Source organism: Gorilla gorilla, chromosome 19, assembly GCF_029281585.2.
Source record: "Gorilla gorilla gorilla isolate KB3781 chromosome 19, NHGRI_mGorGor1-v2.1_pri, whole genome shotgun sequence".
In the NCBI taxonomy this organism is placed as follows: Eukaryota; Metazoa; Chordata; class Mammalia; order Primates; family Hominidae; genus Gorilla; species Gorilla gorilla.
In genome coordinates, this window is record NC_073243.2 from 59,442,724 (window position 1) to 59,461,491 (window position 18,768).

General features: G+C 34.8%; 1 protein-coding gene across 7 annotated transcripts in view; it reads right to left on the minus strand.

Annotated features, from left to right (window-relative positions):
* Window positions 1-18,768, minus strand: part of PARP8 (poly(ADP-ribose) polymerase family member 8) — a 182,044-nt gene that overhangs the window by 48,235 nt on the left and 115,041 nt on the right. For all 7 annotated transcript variants that reach the window (XM_063700756.1, XM_063700754.1, XM_031003421.3 and 4 more), the window contains 5 exons: window positions 10,121-10,187; window positions 4,370-4,495; window positions 3,285-3,849; window positions 1,670-1,720; window positions 1,469-1,564 (listed from right to left, as the gene is read on the minus strand). In XM_063700756.1, the coding sequence (XP_063556826.1) occupies window positions 1,469-1,564; window positions 1,670-1,720; window positions 3,285-3,849; window positions 4,370-4,495; window positions 10,121-10,187 (905 nt within the window). The remainder of the gene's footprint in view (window positions 1-1,468; window positions 1,565-1,669; window positions 1,721-3,284; window positions 3,850-4,369; window positions 4,496-10,120; window positions 10,188-18,768) is intronic.

An 18,768-nucleotide genomic window follows, 5' to 3' on the forward strand; every position in this document is an offset into this window, starting at 1 on the left:
AATTCCAACACTTTGGGAGGCCGAGGTTGGTGGATCACAAGGTCAAGAGATCGAGACCATCCTGGCCAACACAGTGAAACCCTGTCTCTACTAAAAAAATACAAAAAATCAGCCGGGCGTGGTGGCGGGCGCCTGTAGTCCCAGCTACTCGGGAGGCTGAGGCAGGAGAATGGCATGAACCCAGAAGGCAGAGCTTGCAGTGAGCCGAGATCACGCCACTGCACTCCAGCCTGGGCAACAAAGCGAGACTCTGTCTCAAAAAAAAAAAAAAAAAAAAAAAAAGAAACTGCTTCACACATACTAGCATGGCTATAATTATTAAAAATAATAATAAATAGAGAATAATACGTGGGGAAGACGTATAGAGACTGTAACTGTCATACATTGCCAGTGGAAATGTAAAATTATGCAGCCACTGTTGAAACAGGTTTGGCTGTTCCTCAAAAAGTTAAACAGAGTTAACATATGTTCTAGCAATTCCATCCACTGATGACTGGATAAACAAATGTGGTATATGCATAAAATGTATATTATTCTGCCATAAAAAGAAATAAAAGTACTCACATATGCTATATGGATGGGCCTTGAAAACATTATAATAAGTGAAAGAAGTCAGAAACAAAAGCCCACATACTGTACAATTCCATTCATATCAAATATCCAGAATGACCAAATCCATAGAAACAGAAAACAGGTTCATAATTGCCAGGGGATGACAGGAGGCGGAAATTGGGAGTGACTGGTAACAGAATATTTCTTTTGGGGATAATGGAAATTCCATTTTCTGGAATTAAATAGCGGTAATGGTTATATAATATTGTGAATATATGAAAAACCACTGAATTGTATACTTTAAGTAGTGACTTATAAATTATATTTTAGCAATAAAAATTGCAAAAAAAAATCATTTTAAAATTGAATCGTTCTCTCCAAAATGCACGTATACACTGATTCTTATTTTCATACTCCTTTGATAATATCCCAAATGTGTCAGGATGTTAGCATCTTTGGAAATCTTTATTCTGATCCTCTCTCTACTACTGTGTACCTCTTTTAACTGGCATAGGACCAAGACTCTCCTCTCACATATTCAGCATCTTAAATTGTGGAGTTTTGAAGGGACACTGCCTAAGCATCCTTGTCACATAACCTTGTAAACACTGGTTCTTCAAAATTCCACAATTTAAGATGCTTAACGTTGATATAGGTGTAGATGGATAAATAGCTGTTAGATAAACATATGTAAAAAATATAATACGAAACATTTTCCTAATATCAAACTAACTGCTCTTTCACAGGCTACTTTAGAAGTAATACTAATTCATTTTGTCAAAATTATATGTAAGTAATTTGCTCAATAAAGAGTATTTGCTTTAAACTGCATTTATTTACTTATTTTTATATTTCAAACCTTTTCTATATTTCTATATTCTAAACCAACACTAACATTCTATCAGCAAGAACTTACCCTAAGCATAGGGCCATTTTGAAACACATGTGGCTCATCACAAACCACACAATATTCATTTAATACAGGGATCCGCTGTTCAGCAAACTCAATTGTCTGAATAAAACAGTAAGGAAAAATAATTAAGACAAGCTCATAAATGATTTAAAAACCCAGTAAGAACTAAAATATTTGTACAATGGATAGAGTTTTGGCTCATACCTGCACCAGGAAGCCACGGTCTCGTACTGGAATGCATTTTGCACCATTTGGCTATAACAAGCAAAGTAAAAAAAAATAATATTTTTTTAAATGTAAAAATGTATAAATTACAGCCTTTTACTCTTTGCAATAGTGAATACGAAAGTGATCTAAGATCACATGAAATATGAATTGAGTCACTGATGACATCAAAATTAAAAACTTTTTTATTCACTCTATTATAAATACCCTTTCTACCATTACTAATGCAATTTTTGCCTACAGTAAATGAACAGCACTCTTAGCTGCTGATCTTCTAGCAAAAATTACTGGCATCTTTACATGATCACAAAAACTCATTTGTCTGTTACTAATCAGCAAATGCTCATACCTCTTCATTAGGAGACTTCAGTCTTATTTTACAATCAGATACAATTATTCCTCCAAAGAAATATTAGACAGCTACTGAAAGTGTCATAACAGAAAACTATGTATTATGCTTAGCCATATCGGAGGTTATTAAGGCATTTTCTTTTACAGAATGTCTGAAATGATCTTTCTTGGATGAAGCTAACATGGGAAACATTCCACTGTGCAGTTGTTCTACATTATTTGCTCTATGTCCTTAAAACGTATGTTTGAGTAGGAATGGGCTTCTAGGATGCTCATGTGAAATTGTCAACATACTCAACTTTTCAGAAAATAAATATACAGTATAGTTTATAATTTAATTTTAGAAATAAACCTATATAAGAATAACATTACTTTCCTGAAACAGATCTTATTTTTTTCAATTTCATCTCTTGCTGAGTGTTTACACATTAATGGTTAGAGCTAAACACACACCCCCAACATACACACATATATATTTAGCAAAAGGAAACAAAACTTTTCATCAACTATTTTGAATATGTTAATAATATACATAAGATAGGTCTATGAATTTATCACTAGCATGAACTTGGCTATCATGCCAATCATGCTAGTGATAAATTTTGTGTAAGAGTTACTCTTGATAAATAGCATCAAAAGGACTTAAATTATTAAAGTCATCTTCTGGTCCCATGTCCCCCAAAAACGGCTACAGCATAAAGTGACTTCAGTATAAAATGGACACTAAGAACAACTTTAAGTGAGGCTCTGGGATAAACTGGTAAATGTTGCCTCTCTCCACAGGTAAAAACATGCATGGGCAGAGTGCTCTTATATATAATTGAAAGGGAATTATTCTCAATTTAACCACAAGAAAAATGTGGTCCTCCACCACTGATGTGAGAAGACCAGAGATTAGATACACCTACTTAATGAAACATTAAAATTATATGCTTATTTAATAAGTAAGGGCTTTGTGAATCCAATGCATTTCCTTCTGTTTTTAGTAGCATTTGTTACTATGACAAGAATTTGAACTGGACTTCAAATGAATAGCTACATTTATTTTTTTTCAGAACTAAGGCTTACATTTCATTGCCAGTTGCAAATGTATGGGATGCAAAACAATATCCAAAAAGATTTTAAAAAACAGTAAATTAAAACAAAGTTTTGCTTCTTTTCTCCACCAGATCTTATAAGAAAAAAAAAATTCTACTGCACCTTAGCTAACATTTAAGAACTCAAGATGAAAATATTTACGCACAGCAAGCTGAGAAGATGAAGATGAAGATGGTGTTAGGATACCAATAAGCCCTGAGGTAAGAGAGAGCCTCCTGCCCTCTGCGTTAGGTTCCTTGAAAAGCTCAGTTTTGGATGACTTGGGGGCACTGGAGTAGGACTTGCTGAGCAATTTGTGATTTTTCAGTCCATACAATTCTTCCATTCTGAGATTACTAGAGTAAGACCTGCTTAACAGTTTGTGGGGCTTCAAGTTTGTGTTGTGCTCACATCGCGGATCTCCAGAACAAGATCGAGTCAATAGTTTATGCGACTTTAGAGTTAGGCATTCCTCTGACTTAACAGCTGCAGGGCAAGGACGGTTCAAAAGTTTGTGCGATTTAATTGCTGTCATAGCCTGCTCCGCCCTAGGATCGCTGGACAAGGAGCGGCCAAAGGTCCTGTGTGACTTTGTGACACACACATCATCAGTCTTGACTGTGCTGGAACAAGTCCTCCGCAGCAGCTTATGCGTTTTGGAGATTCCGTCCTGCTCAGATTTCAGTTTGGATTTGCTTTTGCCACAACCAGGGGGAGGATAACTTGGCGACCTTCAAAATTGAACAACAATTAATACAGGGCAAAGCACAGGTACATCAGACCATGAAGAAAGCTTGTCATGCTCAAACTCGACTGTGCTAATAAATATTCTACCACCTCATTTTAATACAGCCTACCCAGTCAAAACTGAAATCAAAGGTATGTGCAGAATGATCACAGGACTTGAATCCCATTTTTCCTGAAAAGCAAAAAAAAGGTTCTAAGATTTTTTTTCCCTCCTATCTATCCCAAAGCCCTATAATGAAACTAATTTTGGTAGGAAAAACTCTAGGTGATTAGAAAGCAAAGAATGTAACTTTAGCAAATGTAACCAATGTTAAATAAATATTAATAAAAACTCTAAACATAGAAATGAATATGTTTTTGATGGAATGCATCTAACTCAGTCTTTTCTTAGAGGTTATAAAGAAAATAAACAGATGCCAACACTATAGAAAGAATGCTGTAAGCATGAACTACATCACACACTCAACATTTAGTAAGACAATGACGAAGTTGCCTGTTACCAACCTGCGCAAAGTAGAAAATAAATGCAGGGGAGACTTCACTTTCTTCTCTGACAACTTTTTATTGTGCAGGCAATTGGATTTTTCTTTGCTCTGTTTCCACTGCTGTGTAACAAATGTCTGCATGATTCTGTCAATCCAAAGGTAATTCTGTTATCACCATTCCAAGGCAATTTCAATTAATGTTACTGTATTTATTATGTAGAAAATGCATTTATCAAATAAAAGCAAACACACAGAAATCAGTGAGATGCTAATTTAGAATCATACAAGATTTTTCATATGTAGGAAAGCATCATATAGCAAATTAGCAGAACTTTACTGTGACTGGTTATATCACAGTAAATGATAATGATTACTATTTATTTAAATAATTAAATTACAATATTACCAGGATATGATAATTCAAATGATAGAAGAATAAAGATATAAAGAGAATTATAAAGACGGCCTTCAGGATCAACAACTTGAGCTGAAGTGGCAAAAAAAATCTAAATTTTTTGTTGGTGCTAGAAAATCAATTTTTAAGAAAATTTTTGTTACTAATTATAATGCTATTTATTAAGATAGAAGTAAAGCCATTTTCTTTTTACTTGACTTGCTTCGATATCTTCTTCATGAAAAGGAAAGCAAAGCTATAAAATCATACATAAAAAGAAAACACACAGAACTGGCTCTACGTAGAAATATGTGGTCAGCAAATTCTATCTTCAACACAGCCTATTCACCTTTGAAGATACTATACTAAATTTTAAAAACTGGGTATCCTTAAGTTTGTTTAGTTAATATCATAAGGCAGAATGTTGGTAACTCCTAATGTCGATATTTTCTACGTCAAAATCACTCCATCAGTGCTTTATGGTAAAGAATTCCGGAATGTCAACTGTGGACTTGGACACAGTGTTCTTATTTGGGAAAGGTCCTGGGCTTGGATGGCTTCTCTGTATCTCCATTTTCCACATGGCAGTGGCCCTCAACACTAATACTTAAGTAGACATGAAATTTTACAATTAAACATCAAGCATGCAATAAATTAAATGTGTTTCTTTTTCTTCAAAAATAACTTCAGGATTGTCTGTTTTTCACGCTCTTTTCAGTTATTTCTAACACATTGCTTTGGGATCAGGAAAATGATACCAATATTTGTTTTCCACTTACAATATGTCACAGAGTAAAACAGAAATGTTATATGCACATTTTTGCCTCTAATTTTCAGAGTACCCCAGCAAGTAGTTGTTATTCCACACATTTCACAAATAAGAGAACGAAATCTGCCCAAGTTAGCATAGATACAAGTGACAGAGTAGTAGTACGTATATTATCAAATACGGGTTTTCATATGTATAACACACGCTATTCAAAAGGGACAGATGTGACTCTTAGCACAACGCCAGTTACTAAGTTCTCAGGATCCTTCAGGTCTTAACAAACTAACTCAGATCGCCAGAAAGTATATCACTTAGGCTTTTTTCTGCTAGTTTTGATAAATTCAGAAGAATAAACAGTTACATACTCAATTATTTTGGGGTCCTTTTAGCAGTGGAAGTGGTGAGAAAAGGGGAATAAAACTTCAGTAAGTGATGCCATGATTCCAAATTCACAGTAAATTCGCTCAGTCAGCACGAGAAACATTTTATTCATGTTTGAATTTTTTTTTACCCAAAATTTCAGCAGGATTTAAATGTAATAATAAGATCATCATTTCTCCCTGTACCTAATTTGAAATTTCCACTGACACAACCCTTTGTATTAAGCAGATTTTCTTCCCATAAAAAATTGCTACTCCTGTGCACCATTCTTTAAGAAAGATGGCAAGTGCTTGCCTAATCTTGATAAGCTAAGTGGAACAAAAAAACAAACAGGTCAAAATGGCTAAACATTTTCCCACTTATATATTACATTAGTATTCAAAGTGTGATTCAACATCTAAAATCAGTAATTCTTAAACTTGAATACCCAGGTACCTAGTTGTTCTTGGATGCAAAAGAAATTAAGTGTTTTCTAAAAGACGTTCAATGTTGTGTTTAATTTCAGGGGTAATCTGGAGTATACATATGAGCACATTTGTTGTAACAACCACCTCCTTATAATAGAGAACCATGAAGGGACTTCAGTATTTACATTTGAGTTTGTGTTTACTATTGTGCTGGCACCAAAAGGAACTACTACCATTGCCAGTGATTGGCTGATGGTAGGGAAAAAAAGAAAAAAATTTCAAGGTAAAGTATACATTTGGATTGCGTCAAGAGCAGATGATATCACGGCCAACTATGTGAACAAAGGTTCCAGGGCAGTGGACAAAAGCAAGTACATAGGGATGACATCATACTGTTTTACATGTTAATTTCGAAAAACTATGCACTAGAGCAGTCAGTATTATATTCTAATTGTGGTGGTGAAATAGCTTTAGCAAAATAATATCATAAACCAAGTTAATGGTATTAATTTGAATTTTAAGTATTTTATTTTGATTTGCACTTTTAAGTTGTAAATTGAATTTCGTTTTACAAATGTGGAGCTCTACATACAAAAAATTTATACCTAATTTTATGTTGCACATAAATTTAAGGGAAAACTGAAGATCTGCAATATTTTCCCCCCTTAAACACAACTAAGGTTTGATCAGTGCAGACTCAACATAAAGTCATACAAAAGTCGAAGATTATTTCCATTGTCTGTGATATGCTGAGCCTTTGAATGATAGGATACCCTATACAAGATGAATCACTGTATCTGTGATATCTGTGTCAGCTCAGCCATGAGAAAATACATAAATATTTTTTCTTTTAGGCTATTTTGACTTCACATTCTCTCAATATTCATTCAATGCCAAACACATATTCCATTTCTCATCTCAAGCAAAGGAATATCTAGGATTATATGAGAGGCAGATTAGTTTATGCGTTATAAGTACTGGTTTGGAGTCAAATTCTGACTCTATCACTTTCTCGCTGTGTGACCGTGAACAAGCTGCTCAACCTCTCTGGGCTTCAGTTTCAACATCTAGGAAATATGAGAGTAACAAGGCCTGTTTCATAGAGTTGTTGTAAAGATTAAATGTCTTATTATATGTTAAACACTTAGAACAGTGCATGACATATAATACATACTGCATAAACATTTGCTGTTGCTATTGTTGATAAAATTATTCTGCTGTCTGAAATCACCAGAAAAAAATTTTCCTGTGAAAAAGTTATTCAGTAAATAAGAGTGTCTTTTATTTACTGAAAACCAATTGATAACAAGGGGCCTAGATTCTAAATTTGCCTTCCTAACTTGCTGTATGTTTCTAAGAAAATAACCTCTTTATATTTAGTTTCTTTTTATAAATTATCGTGAGAATGAAATTAGATTGCTAAAATTATGGGATTTTAGGCTGGCAGTGACCTTAAGGATCACAGCCAAATCTAACTATTTATAATTAGGGAAACAAACATATCAGACCAAAATTTCTCAAGGATCATAAAAAAATTCTAATCTATATTAACAAACTTTCCACATAGCTAATATTTATCCCTAAAAGCAAGTAATTCTTTGAAAACATTAATCACTCGGATATGGATATTAATTAAATATGCTATATATGTTACTAGGTACTTAAACAGTGAAAAAGGCACATAGCTTTCTTTAATTTCTCAGAGTTGGGATTATATACACGATTTCTTTTGCTGAGCCTATGTCATGTACCCAGAAGCCATTAAGGGTAGAAAGCTATTTATTCCTAGACCTGTGTACTTTTGTAAATCTTATCTTATTTTGATCAGCTCCATGCCACTTAAAAATAAAAGTTTGTAAGTGGCTTGCAAAAGTACACAAAGTAGAACAGTATAAAAACAAGGGAGGAAATTGAGTGAGGAAAAAAATCATAGTATAAAAAAAATGTGTCAAGGTGAAATGGTACCCAACTTGGATAATGCCATCTATGCTCATCATGGAGGCAGGCTCCATGCTCATCTCCAAGACATGCAGGATATGGGCACAATGCAGGAAACAAAATCCAATCACAAAAACACAACCAAGTGTCCTGGGAAAGCATACCTGACCCTAGAATGGAAAACTGAGAAAATTTATCCTATGAGTCCTTATAAGAGAACACTACATTATATAATACGCTAAACACACATTGTAAATTAAATTTAGTTTTAGAGAGGCAGAATTCTAAACATTAAGGGTTTATTATCTAATTTTATATTTGCATATCTTTGAATTCAACACTGGGAATTTATAAGAATGTTTTTTCCTTTCAAATGTGGTAGGCACACAACTCACATTTGAGTAGTACTGCCTCAATTTAAGTCATAAAAACTTGAGAAAATTCTAGAGCTCTGTAATACGTACAAAATCCTAGATATCATATATGTGGCTTCCTACATCAGGCAAAATGACCTGAGTAAGTTCTCTATTTCATATATCAAATATAGTTTCAACACGTTTTCCCTTAGAATACTGCTTAGTAGAAGCCCACATATGATGCCAAATTTAAATTCATTAAAATAAAAGTGATCATATAGACTGCATCATTATGAAAGGCCTAAACCAGGCTTTAAGCATACAATTATCTAATGGTCTTTCTTGACAAATTTACATTTAAGCTAAATTTGTAGATTTGGAAGAATAATCCTCTAGGAATTCTCCATAAACACAAATTCTTAAAGCTGATATTAAGTATAGAAGTTAATGTTTATATTCTGACCATGGCGAACTGAGGTACGTGCCTAAATTTTAAAATTCAGTTCAAATGGGGTGGCTTTATGTCTTCGTATGAAATCAAGGCTCAACTAGACTATGTCCAAAGAGAAAGCTGTATTCCCTCTGTGTGGAAGGCTGGCGAAGGAGACCATGTGGATGGCATCATTATTTTCTTCAGGGAAAACCACAACAAGCCCTCTGGATGCATACCAAAACACAGGCCAGTGGGTCCCAAAGTTCTGTGCCTTAGATCACATCAGTGATCTTCTGATTTTAGAAAAATTTGAGAGTCAATTCTTGTGTCTGTAATTTATCAGTGTTCTCTATTTACTTCTAAGATGCAATTTTTTTTCTTTCTAGTGCCATTGTATCCCGGCTCTATCAGTGTTTTCTTTTTCTGTTTTTTAAAAATAGACATTTATATAAAATAGACTTAAAGATGATAAAACAAAATCAAGGTCCACACAGGAAATAAAGTGTTTAGTTAAAAAACCAATGTTTCAAAGCGGTAGGAATGGCAATTAGGGATAGTGCAGGAGTCCAGGGCCGGTGGCTGCTAAACTGATACCACCTCTGGGCCCCAAGGAATGAGCAGTGGGAGCCCTCAATAGAGCCCAGTAAGAGAGAAAGTCATGTACACGTTGCAGCCTGGAGCAGAGCAGCAGGCTTCAGTGGAAGGACTGGTCGGCTCAGGATGACCTCCTAGGAAGGAAACCAGAGCAGTAAGTACTTCCATCTTACTCTCCTTCCTCCCTCCACTGGTCATGTTAGGGACTCAGAGCCTGTGTCCACACAGGTCAGCATCCCCAGGTAGAGAGCAGGGTGCTGGAGGAAAGAGAGTGGATCTGGGATAGCAACAGAAGGACTCTGGCCCAGGTGGAAAACTGAGCCCTGCTAATAAATTATCAATGCAGCTCTTAGCATCATGATGATTTCCTCCCTTGAGGGACTTGCTTCAAAAAGTTCTTATTGAATAGAAGGTTTTTGTTTGTTTGTTTTAATGAACAAAATGAGAACTCAGTTCTCTTTAGCAGAAATTTATTTTTTTGCACTTTAGCAAACTTACTTTTTCAGCTGATGTCCCAATCCAAATCGCTCTTTTGTGGAAATCTGAAAGACATCAACAGTGGGCACTGGAAAGGAAAAAGGATCACAGTCACATATTGACTTGAAACTGAAACTCAACCATCAGCCAGAAAAAGGTTGAAATTGCATTATATATGTGCATATACATATACACATTTAAAAACAGTGTACATGCAGTCCTAAACAATGCTATTTATGCTATATGCACATAGGAGATTATTGGCCATTATACATTAATGTATAATATATAATACATTATATTGTATACATTATACATTATATTGTATAATATACAGTATAATGTATAATAATATATATTATACATTAATATATAATATTAATATAATAATAATATATTATTATACATTAATATATAATATATTAATGTATAATATATGTAAATGTAAGAAAGAATGATCTCCAAAGTAAGCAACAGCTGAACTGGCCACATGTAGGACAGTTAGTGCATTATTTTTTAAGTGGAATAAAGACAACATGTTTGCATCTACATACATCATTTTTAGAATAAAACAATGGGAGATGAGAAGGCACAGGAGATTTCCTTTTCACGTGGTTCGTACTTTTACCAGGTATATATATATGTGTATATATGTGTGTGTGTATATATATGTATGTATGTACATATAACATATATACATATATACTAACATATATATGTTTAAATCGGTAACTAAATGTATAAAAATACTAAACTAAATATATAACTAAATATATAAAAATATGTTTAAATCGGTAACTAAATATATAAAAATACATATATACATATATTTCTTTAAACCAGTAACTATATTAATTAAATTAATAACTTCTCTCAAAAAAGTCGCTCATTTTTCATTATTCACTGGTTTAAAGAGTATCTCTTGCACTCATCGCTCCAGTCATTTCAGATGGAAGAGTAAAAACACACCCACGAATATCCCTGCACCCATGAAGTCTGAAGTCCAGTAAGAGGAGGAAGATGAAAAACAGATAGAAAAATAGATACAATGCTAGATGGCAATAAAGGCTCTGGAGAAAAATAAAGATGGGGAAAAATATATGGACTGCAGGCTATGTGGGCTGAGGTTTAAATGTTAGATAAGAACAAGCAGGAAAAAAATGTCCCAGCCAGAGCAAAGAACAAAGGCAAAGCCCCTGAAGAGAAAATATGCTGAAATATCCTAGGAAAAGCTTGGAGAACAGTGTAGGGAGAGGACTGAACAAGGTCTCCTGTCAGGAGATGAGAGCAGGGAAGGAACCTGGTAAGCTGTGCAGGATCAACTGGTCAAAGAGCAAAGGGAAAAACAGGAAAATCAGTCAGGAACTTATTGCAACAAGTGAAGCAAGATATATAGAACTTCGTCCGTGGAGGTGATGAACATTTTGGATTCACACTTCTAGGAGAGTGGACAGATTTTGCGGGTGGACTGGATTTGAGGTGTGAAAAAAAAGAAGAGTTAAGGATGAATCCAAAGATTATGGTCTGAGCAACCAGAGGGATGAAACTTACCAATTCCTACAATGTGAAAGACTGCAGGAGACACAGGTTTGAAAAGGCAGATAAGACTAGTTATTGACCAAATACTTTAAATTTGAGATGCTTATTTGATACTAAAATGGAAACGTTAAGAAGGCAATTGGAGAAGCCCAGCATTTAGGCATTAAAGGTGAGAGGAATGTACTAAAGATATAAATTTGGAACAGAGTATATATATATATATAAAGGCATGAGGCTGGATGAGAAACCACTCAGTAAGTCTATGTAGGTGGAGGAGAGAGAAAGTGTGAGGATTAGGCCCTGAGCCCAGCTCAGCAAAGAAGGCTGGGGAGGAATGGCCAAGCGGATGGAAGATTCCAGAGTGCTGCTATCTAGACACAAATTCAAAGAAGTTTTTCAGGCCAGGCACAGTGGCTCATGCCTGTAACCCCAATACTTTGGGAGGCTCAGGCAGGTGAATTGCTTGAGCCCAGGAGTTCAAGACCAGTCTTGGAAACATAGGGAGACTCCATCTCTATTAAAAAAAAAAAAAAAAAAATTAGCCAGGCATGGTGGCATATGCCTATAGTCCCAGCTACTTAGGAGGCTGAGGTGGGAGGATCACCTGAACCTGGGAGTTTGAGGCTGCAGTGAGCTGTGATAACGCCACTGTACTACAGCCTGGGTAACACAGCAAGAACCTATCTGAAAAAAAAAAGAAAAAAAAAAAAGATTTTCAAGGAGGAGGTAAACAACTGTTATGAAATACTGCTAACCTGTTATGAAATACTGCTAACTTAATTAAGATGAAAACTCAAATAGGTTATGAGTCATTTGGCAAGAATGAAGTTACTGATGACATTGACAAGAGCAGTGTTTGAGAAATGATGGGACCAAAACCTGACTTGAGTGAATTCAAAGAGAGAAAAGAAAAAAGAAAATGAAGTAAGCTAATAGACGCAACTCTAATCAAGGAAATTAACAGTCAAAAGAAGCAGAGTGTTAGGGTCCCAACTGAAGAGGCATTTGAGGTCAAGAGGGTTTTTATTTTATTTTTTTAAGACAAGAGAAATATTTGCTGATGTGAATCTTCTAAGAGAAAAAGAGAAATGAATAGTACAAGAAGGAGGAGGAGAACTGAACTGCTGGGATGGTGTCCTAATTAGGTGAAAGCGAACAGAAACTAGTGTGCAAATGAAAAGATGACATATAGGAGCTTAGATAGTGCCGTTCACAGCAACAGGTGGGGCAGCAGATAATTAGAGCAAAGATTGTGTTGCTCATAGGACCTTCTCAGATCACACATGCTCTATATTGTAAGCCAAATGGTATATCCCCTGTTGGCCACTACTCTGGGACACAAATGCTCCATCAACCAAGGAAATTGGATGTTTGTATCCCCAAAAAATTAGTTCGTTTCCTAAGAACTCCCTAATCCTTGTACAAAGAGTAAGGTATAGAGTAAACATCACTCCAATCCCACTTATCCTAAACCCATGGCTATCAAAATTCAGAAGTGAGTAAGAACATTCTAACATCTTGAAAACCTCAGTGGAATTAAATGAGAAAGCACTGTATTTTCTCTAAGAAGATTTAAGAAGATACAGTCTCTTCAGAGGCAGACAGAAAAAGTGGGAAGATGAGGGCAGAGAAACAAAAGAGATCTAGCTACAAAAATGTAGAAAAATCCAAAATGCACTAGAACTAATGCCTTTACCGGAGAAAACTGCGTATGGTACATACGTAGTAAGAGAGAAAGAAGGGTTATATAATACCAGACACAAATGTTTATCCAGAACATACAAATTATTCCTATAAATTAATAATACAAAGACCAAAACTTAATCATACTATGCATGACTAGAAAGTGTTAATATTTATCAAAATAAATTTTCTAGAAAAACATAAATTTCAAACATTGACTCAATAGCATAAAATCTAAATGACCTATAATTTTGGAATATACTAAGAGTTCACAAAATTCTAAAATTTCCAAAATTCGCAATTTGTAATTCATAAAATATTCCAAAATTCAAGTTCTAAAACACATATTATTATTAAAATAAATGTAATTAATTATATTCAATGTATTAATGAAAGATATTAATAAACAGAGAAACAGGGGTTTGGAGTGTATGGGACCTCTGTACTAGCTGCAATTTTTCTGTAAATTTAAAACTTTTTAAGTTCATTTTTAACAATGTTTTAAAAAATTAATACTTTCTTGATAATAATGAGTTAGAAAATAAAATGAACTACAAAAGTCTAATTATGCAAATAAGTACTCAGGAATAAATATAGCTAAAATTAGTGACCTAAGCAAAAAAAGCAAACAAACAACAACAACAACAAAAATCCCCAGAACTGTACTGATACATAAAACTAGAAACTACAAACAAATGTTCTTTTATAAGAAAAGTTAAGAACTTGACAGAAAGTACTAGTGATATATTTTCATGTTCTTAAAAAAGGTCAAAGTTATTCAATGCTTTCTTATCTCTCATATAACTGCAGTCGGGAAGTGAGGGCTGCCCAAGATATGTTCTAATGCACTGATCATGCAAGCACAGAGGTACCAATAATGAGATGACATGCACAGAAATCATTTTAAAGTAAGGTTAGTTGTTCATCATTTTCAACTAAAAACAGCTTTGTCTTTGAGATGAAAAACTGCATCTCTATATCAGTAATTCCAGAAAATATACATTATCATAAAAGAGACAAATTATATCATATCTTTGTTTAAAGTATATTTCCCCATATATAATACAAATAATCCTTATCTTTAGTTTCAAAGTGGATAAGGAGGTATATGTCTTCAATTCGTATCATTTCTGCTCTCTCACAGATATACTGTCAGATTAGCTGTAGCCAAATATTGATGTTTAAATAACTGTTATTTATACATTTCCAAAATGTAGGAATAAATCCTTTTCAAAAAGAACTGTTAAGTAGGTCAGTCTAAATCTTGAATTAGCCATACATTTTTTGCAACTTCATTTTACTATAAATGCTGATACCTTCCAAAGACACATTGCAAACACTCTTTTTAAATCACCAATTTTTTAAGTCACTGAATTGTTATTTCAAAAAGTTTTCATAAAAAACATAAAATATCAACTTTTTGTAAATATCACTGTAAAAGACTTTTGCATGAATTGAACCCACTAGCTATCAACAGCTAACATACTAAAGGGATTTGTAAGATAAACAATAATAAAATTCAAAGACAGGAAACAAATTAGAAAAATAAAGGTTTGACAAAGCAACACAGAGAAGGAAAATTCTAAATGGTTAACAGATATTTGGAGAAATTCTAATGAGTACGTAGAGCCATGCAATTGAAATGATGAGTATGTGCTCTCAGCTCAGATTAGACCAACCCATAAAAATTCCATTCTTCATAAGTTAACTGTCATAAAGTCCATAAAATAAGTTCTTTAAGGGCATTCTTTGCAGCACTGATTATGGCATCAGGGATCTGAATACAATGTAGGTGGCCATCACTAAGAAAGCAAACATGTAAATTGTAGTGGATCTATACTATAGTATATATTAGTGTACATAGAGCAACAGGGCCAACAATTCTGTCGCTATCTTAGCAACAGAAGTGGTTAAGAGAATAAAATCTATAGCACGATAGCATTTATGTAAATCAAAAAATGTCTAACAGCACTATGCATTTGACAAGGATATACACATAGACCATTGTGTTTTGTTTGCTCTCAAGTCCATTCCTCATTCTTCCACCTTTAGGCTGCATTTCCACAGGTCCCTTGCCAACTACCTTCCGGTTAGGTTTGACTAATGGAAGTGCTGGTTGGACTTGAGGAAGAGAAAGAGAAAGAGAATCAAGGTATTATTTCCCTTCTTCTCTCCTCCCTTCTACCCCATCTCCCTTCCCCGTCTCCCCTTCCCTCTTCTCTCTTTTCCCTCCTATTCCTTTATCTCTCTTTCCTTCTCCTCTCCTCTCTGTCTTGTGTGGGCATTTTTTAGCAGTTGCCATATCTTCTCCATGGTTGCAGCTCTTTACCAGACATGTCCTATTTCTGTGGCCCTAACTCCTACAGAGCAACTCCTGACATGGTTCTAGAACCTGTAAGATTTCCCTGATATTTGGATTCTGCTGCATACCATCCCTTTCCCGTGTCATTCCAGCCCCAAGGGACTGTAGTGATCTCTTGCGGTCATCTTCCCTAGTGGTCTCCTCCTACCACTCTCTGATGAGCCTCACCATCCTGTTTTTCTTCCCAACTTTTTAGCCACTGGATTAACTAACTCCTTATGTTTATTTTTTTTACCTGAGATACTAGAGTGGTTTGTTTTCTGATTGGATTCTAACTGATGTAGTATCAAATATTAGGAGTGGTCCCAGGCAACACACCGTAAAATGGGATACTAAGATTGGGCGGTTCATCTGCTTAACCTTAATAAGGTGGTAACTTCTTTACAGATGGAAACTGAAATAATGGTATTCTGTGACAGGCAGAGGCATTATGGGCATAGCACAAACACTCTTCATAAATATTTTCTTTTTTATTTGCTAGCAATAATCCTAATCATAAGCTAGAATAAAACCTAATTATTCTCCTGGAATAATAAGTTAAAGGTTCCTTTTTAGTAACACTGTCTCCAGTTCTATTCATATATTATACATTACTGCACATTTTCAATCATATTTTCCTCAAATTTTCAATAAGAAAAAAAATCTCTTGGGGGGAGTTTACTAGTAAGATGGTAATGTGAGTGAATACTTTTGCACAAACACAATCATAACCAGTACCTAACAGAAATAGGAGAAAACCAGTGAAAAGATCAGAAACTTGGAGTAATGCCATCCCCACGTGAGAAATGCCCAGCAAATTTTGCACAAACAGAGCAGATGGAATCAATCTTAAGGGGCCCTACAGGATGGATGCAAAACTCTCCATTCTATGAAAGAGATAGATGCTATAATAAAAGTCAACCACTGCTGATGCCTCTCAAAATAGGGAGCAAATGAACCCTAAGGCAGAGAGGACACTCTGGATTGGTCTGGCAGGGCTTCCTCCCTCAGCAAATGCTGCCTTCTTCTTGACCCCAGACCCACCATCCTTAGGTCAAGTTCTCTCAGAAGAAGACCCTGAGTGCAGACAAGGGACAAATAATGTATTCGGAATTGTTCTCAGGAGGAAGCAATAAGAACAAGTGAGAGGGGGGTAGATAGGAAAGGAGAAAAAGCCAAGCAAGGGTACAAATCCAGGGAAAGTTCTAGTTTCCACCCCATCTTGTAGGTAAAACTGGAGCATGCATTACAACTTAGAATTTGTACAGACTTGAAACAGAGTAGCTAGGCCACTGTACCCTCACACTACTGACACCTGAAGAGTGAAGGGAAGATTAAAAAAACTGCCAAGTACTTATCTGCACTCCCCAGGAAAAAGAAAGCTTATTTGTCTAAGGACAAGCTACTGAGGGTCTCAAGTGGAGCTGTTAGCAGCCAAGGGTGCAGAAATGGGGATGGGAGCAAGAGCTGGGAAAGGGGACCCAGGGGAACAGGGTAGGGCACCAGCAGAGCTCGCAGCCCTCCCCTCCAGTGGGCAGATCTCAGAGCTGCCACTCTAAAGTAGGGTCAGTGTGGAATTCTCTTTCTTTCCTCTTCTTAATGGGAGAACTGTTCACACATCACACTAATTTCCAAAAGAAGAACAATTTCAACTCTTGCTTGTACATAATATTGAAGAAAACAAAACTCCATCTATAGGAATAAAATAATAAATCTTTGACAATTACTGATTGATATTCACAACAAAATTCAAAACGACACTAAACAAATAAAACGAAAGTGACTGGTGATAAAGAGGGAATAATACGGAATCAGTAAAGAATGTGGCCAAATTAAAAATACAATGGGAACATTAAATTTAAGATGAAATCACGAAAAAAATTCACTCAGTGGAGCAGAAGACAGATTGGAAAAAACATATAAAGTTTTCAGATATGAAGGATGAAAGAATTAGAGAAATGAAAAACATGGAGGACAAAAGAGTTAGATCCAACCAGCATATTGGGATTAGCAGGTAAAGAAGGAATAATAAATAATTACATAAAATGTACTTGAGGTGAATTAAGACTCAGGTATATCATGCAGAAATAAATACAGAAAAAATAGTATCAAGGAGAAGAAGAAAAAACAGTCCAAAAAGTACACAACAAAACACAAACAAATCAAAACAGATTCCTTGCAAATAAAAAAAGTTAAAATACTTCAGGCACAAAATGAGAAGTTTCTAAAGCATTTTTGCTTTTCGTAGGAGGAAAACTATCATGACCTTGCTAATTTTACTTGGACAAGTTTGTCTCATTCACAAAACAAAAAGTCATTATCAGGTATGAAAAAAGAAAACATAACCCTCAGGTTTCCTTGGTTTCCAAATTGTTAAATATATAAATCAACCAATACAGATGAAAGAAAGAGCAGATGAGTTGTGACACTAAAGGAGTTGTACTGAACATTAAAATAATCTAACCATGAGTTAAAATGAGTGTTAAAATATTTATAAAACCATGCAAATGTAAAAAATCTTTAAAGAGATATTGTGAAGGAAAATATCTCCCTTACATTCAAGATTATATCAAAAAATAAGTATCAGAGGTAAGATTACATAAAATCATCTTATACAGATGGGGTTTGGGTGAGTAGAGATTAACCAGCCCAATTTCATTCCTAACCCTAAACAAAGTTCAGACATAAGGACTTCCTCTTCTTTTAACCACCATTAAAATAAAATCAAATTAGTATATTTCAAATCACTAAAATAAGAAAAAAGTTAGCCATATGGCAGAATATGTGGGGAAGGAGCAAGAACACATACAACTATGGGCTGAAACATTCTCCATACATTACAAATCATTCCCTTATGGCTTATTTAATGACTTGAAGACAGTCACATGACTTAACATTAAGGTGCACAGCTATTTATAAAATTCATTGTCAACTTTATAAAAATAAATTCATATGCACATAGAAAACAGAAACAACACCAAGCCATTTAGCTTTCTCATTACAAGAATTATGAGAAATTCCTTTTCTTATTACATATTTATATATCTGAAATTATCAGAATAAAAATATTTTAAACATTTATTTTTTCTTGTCCAGCATTAAATCA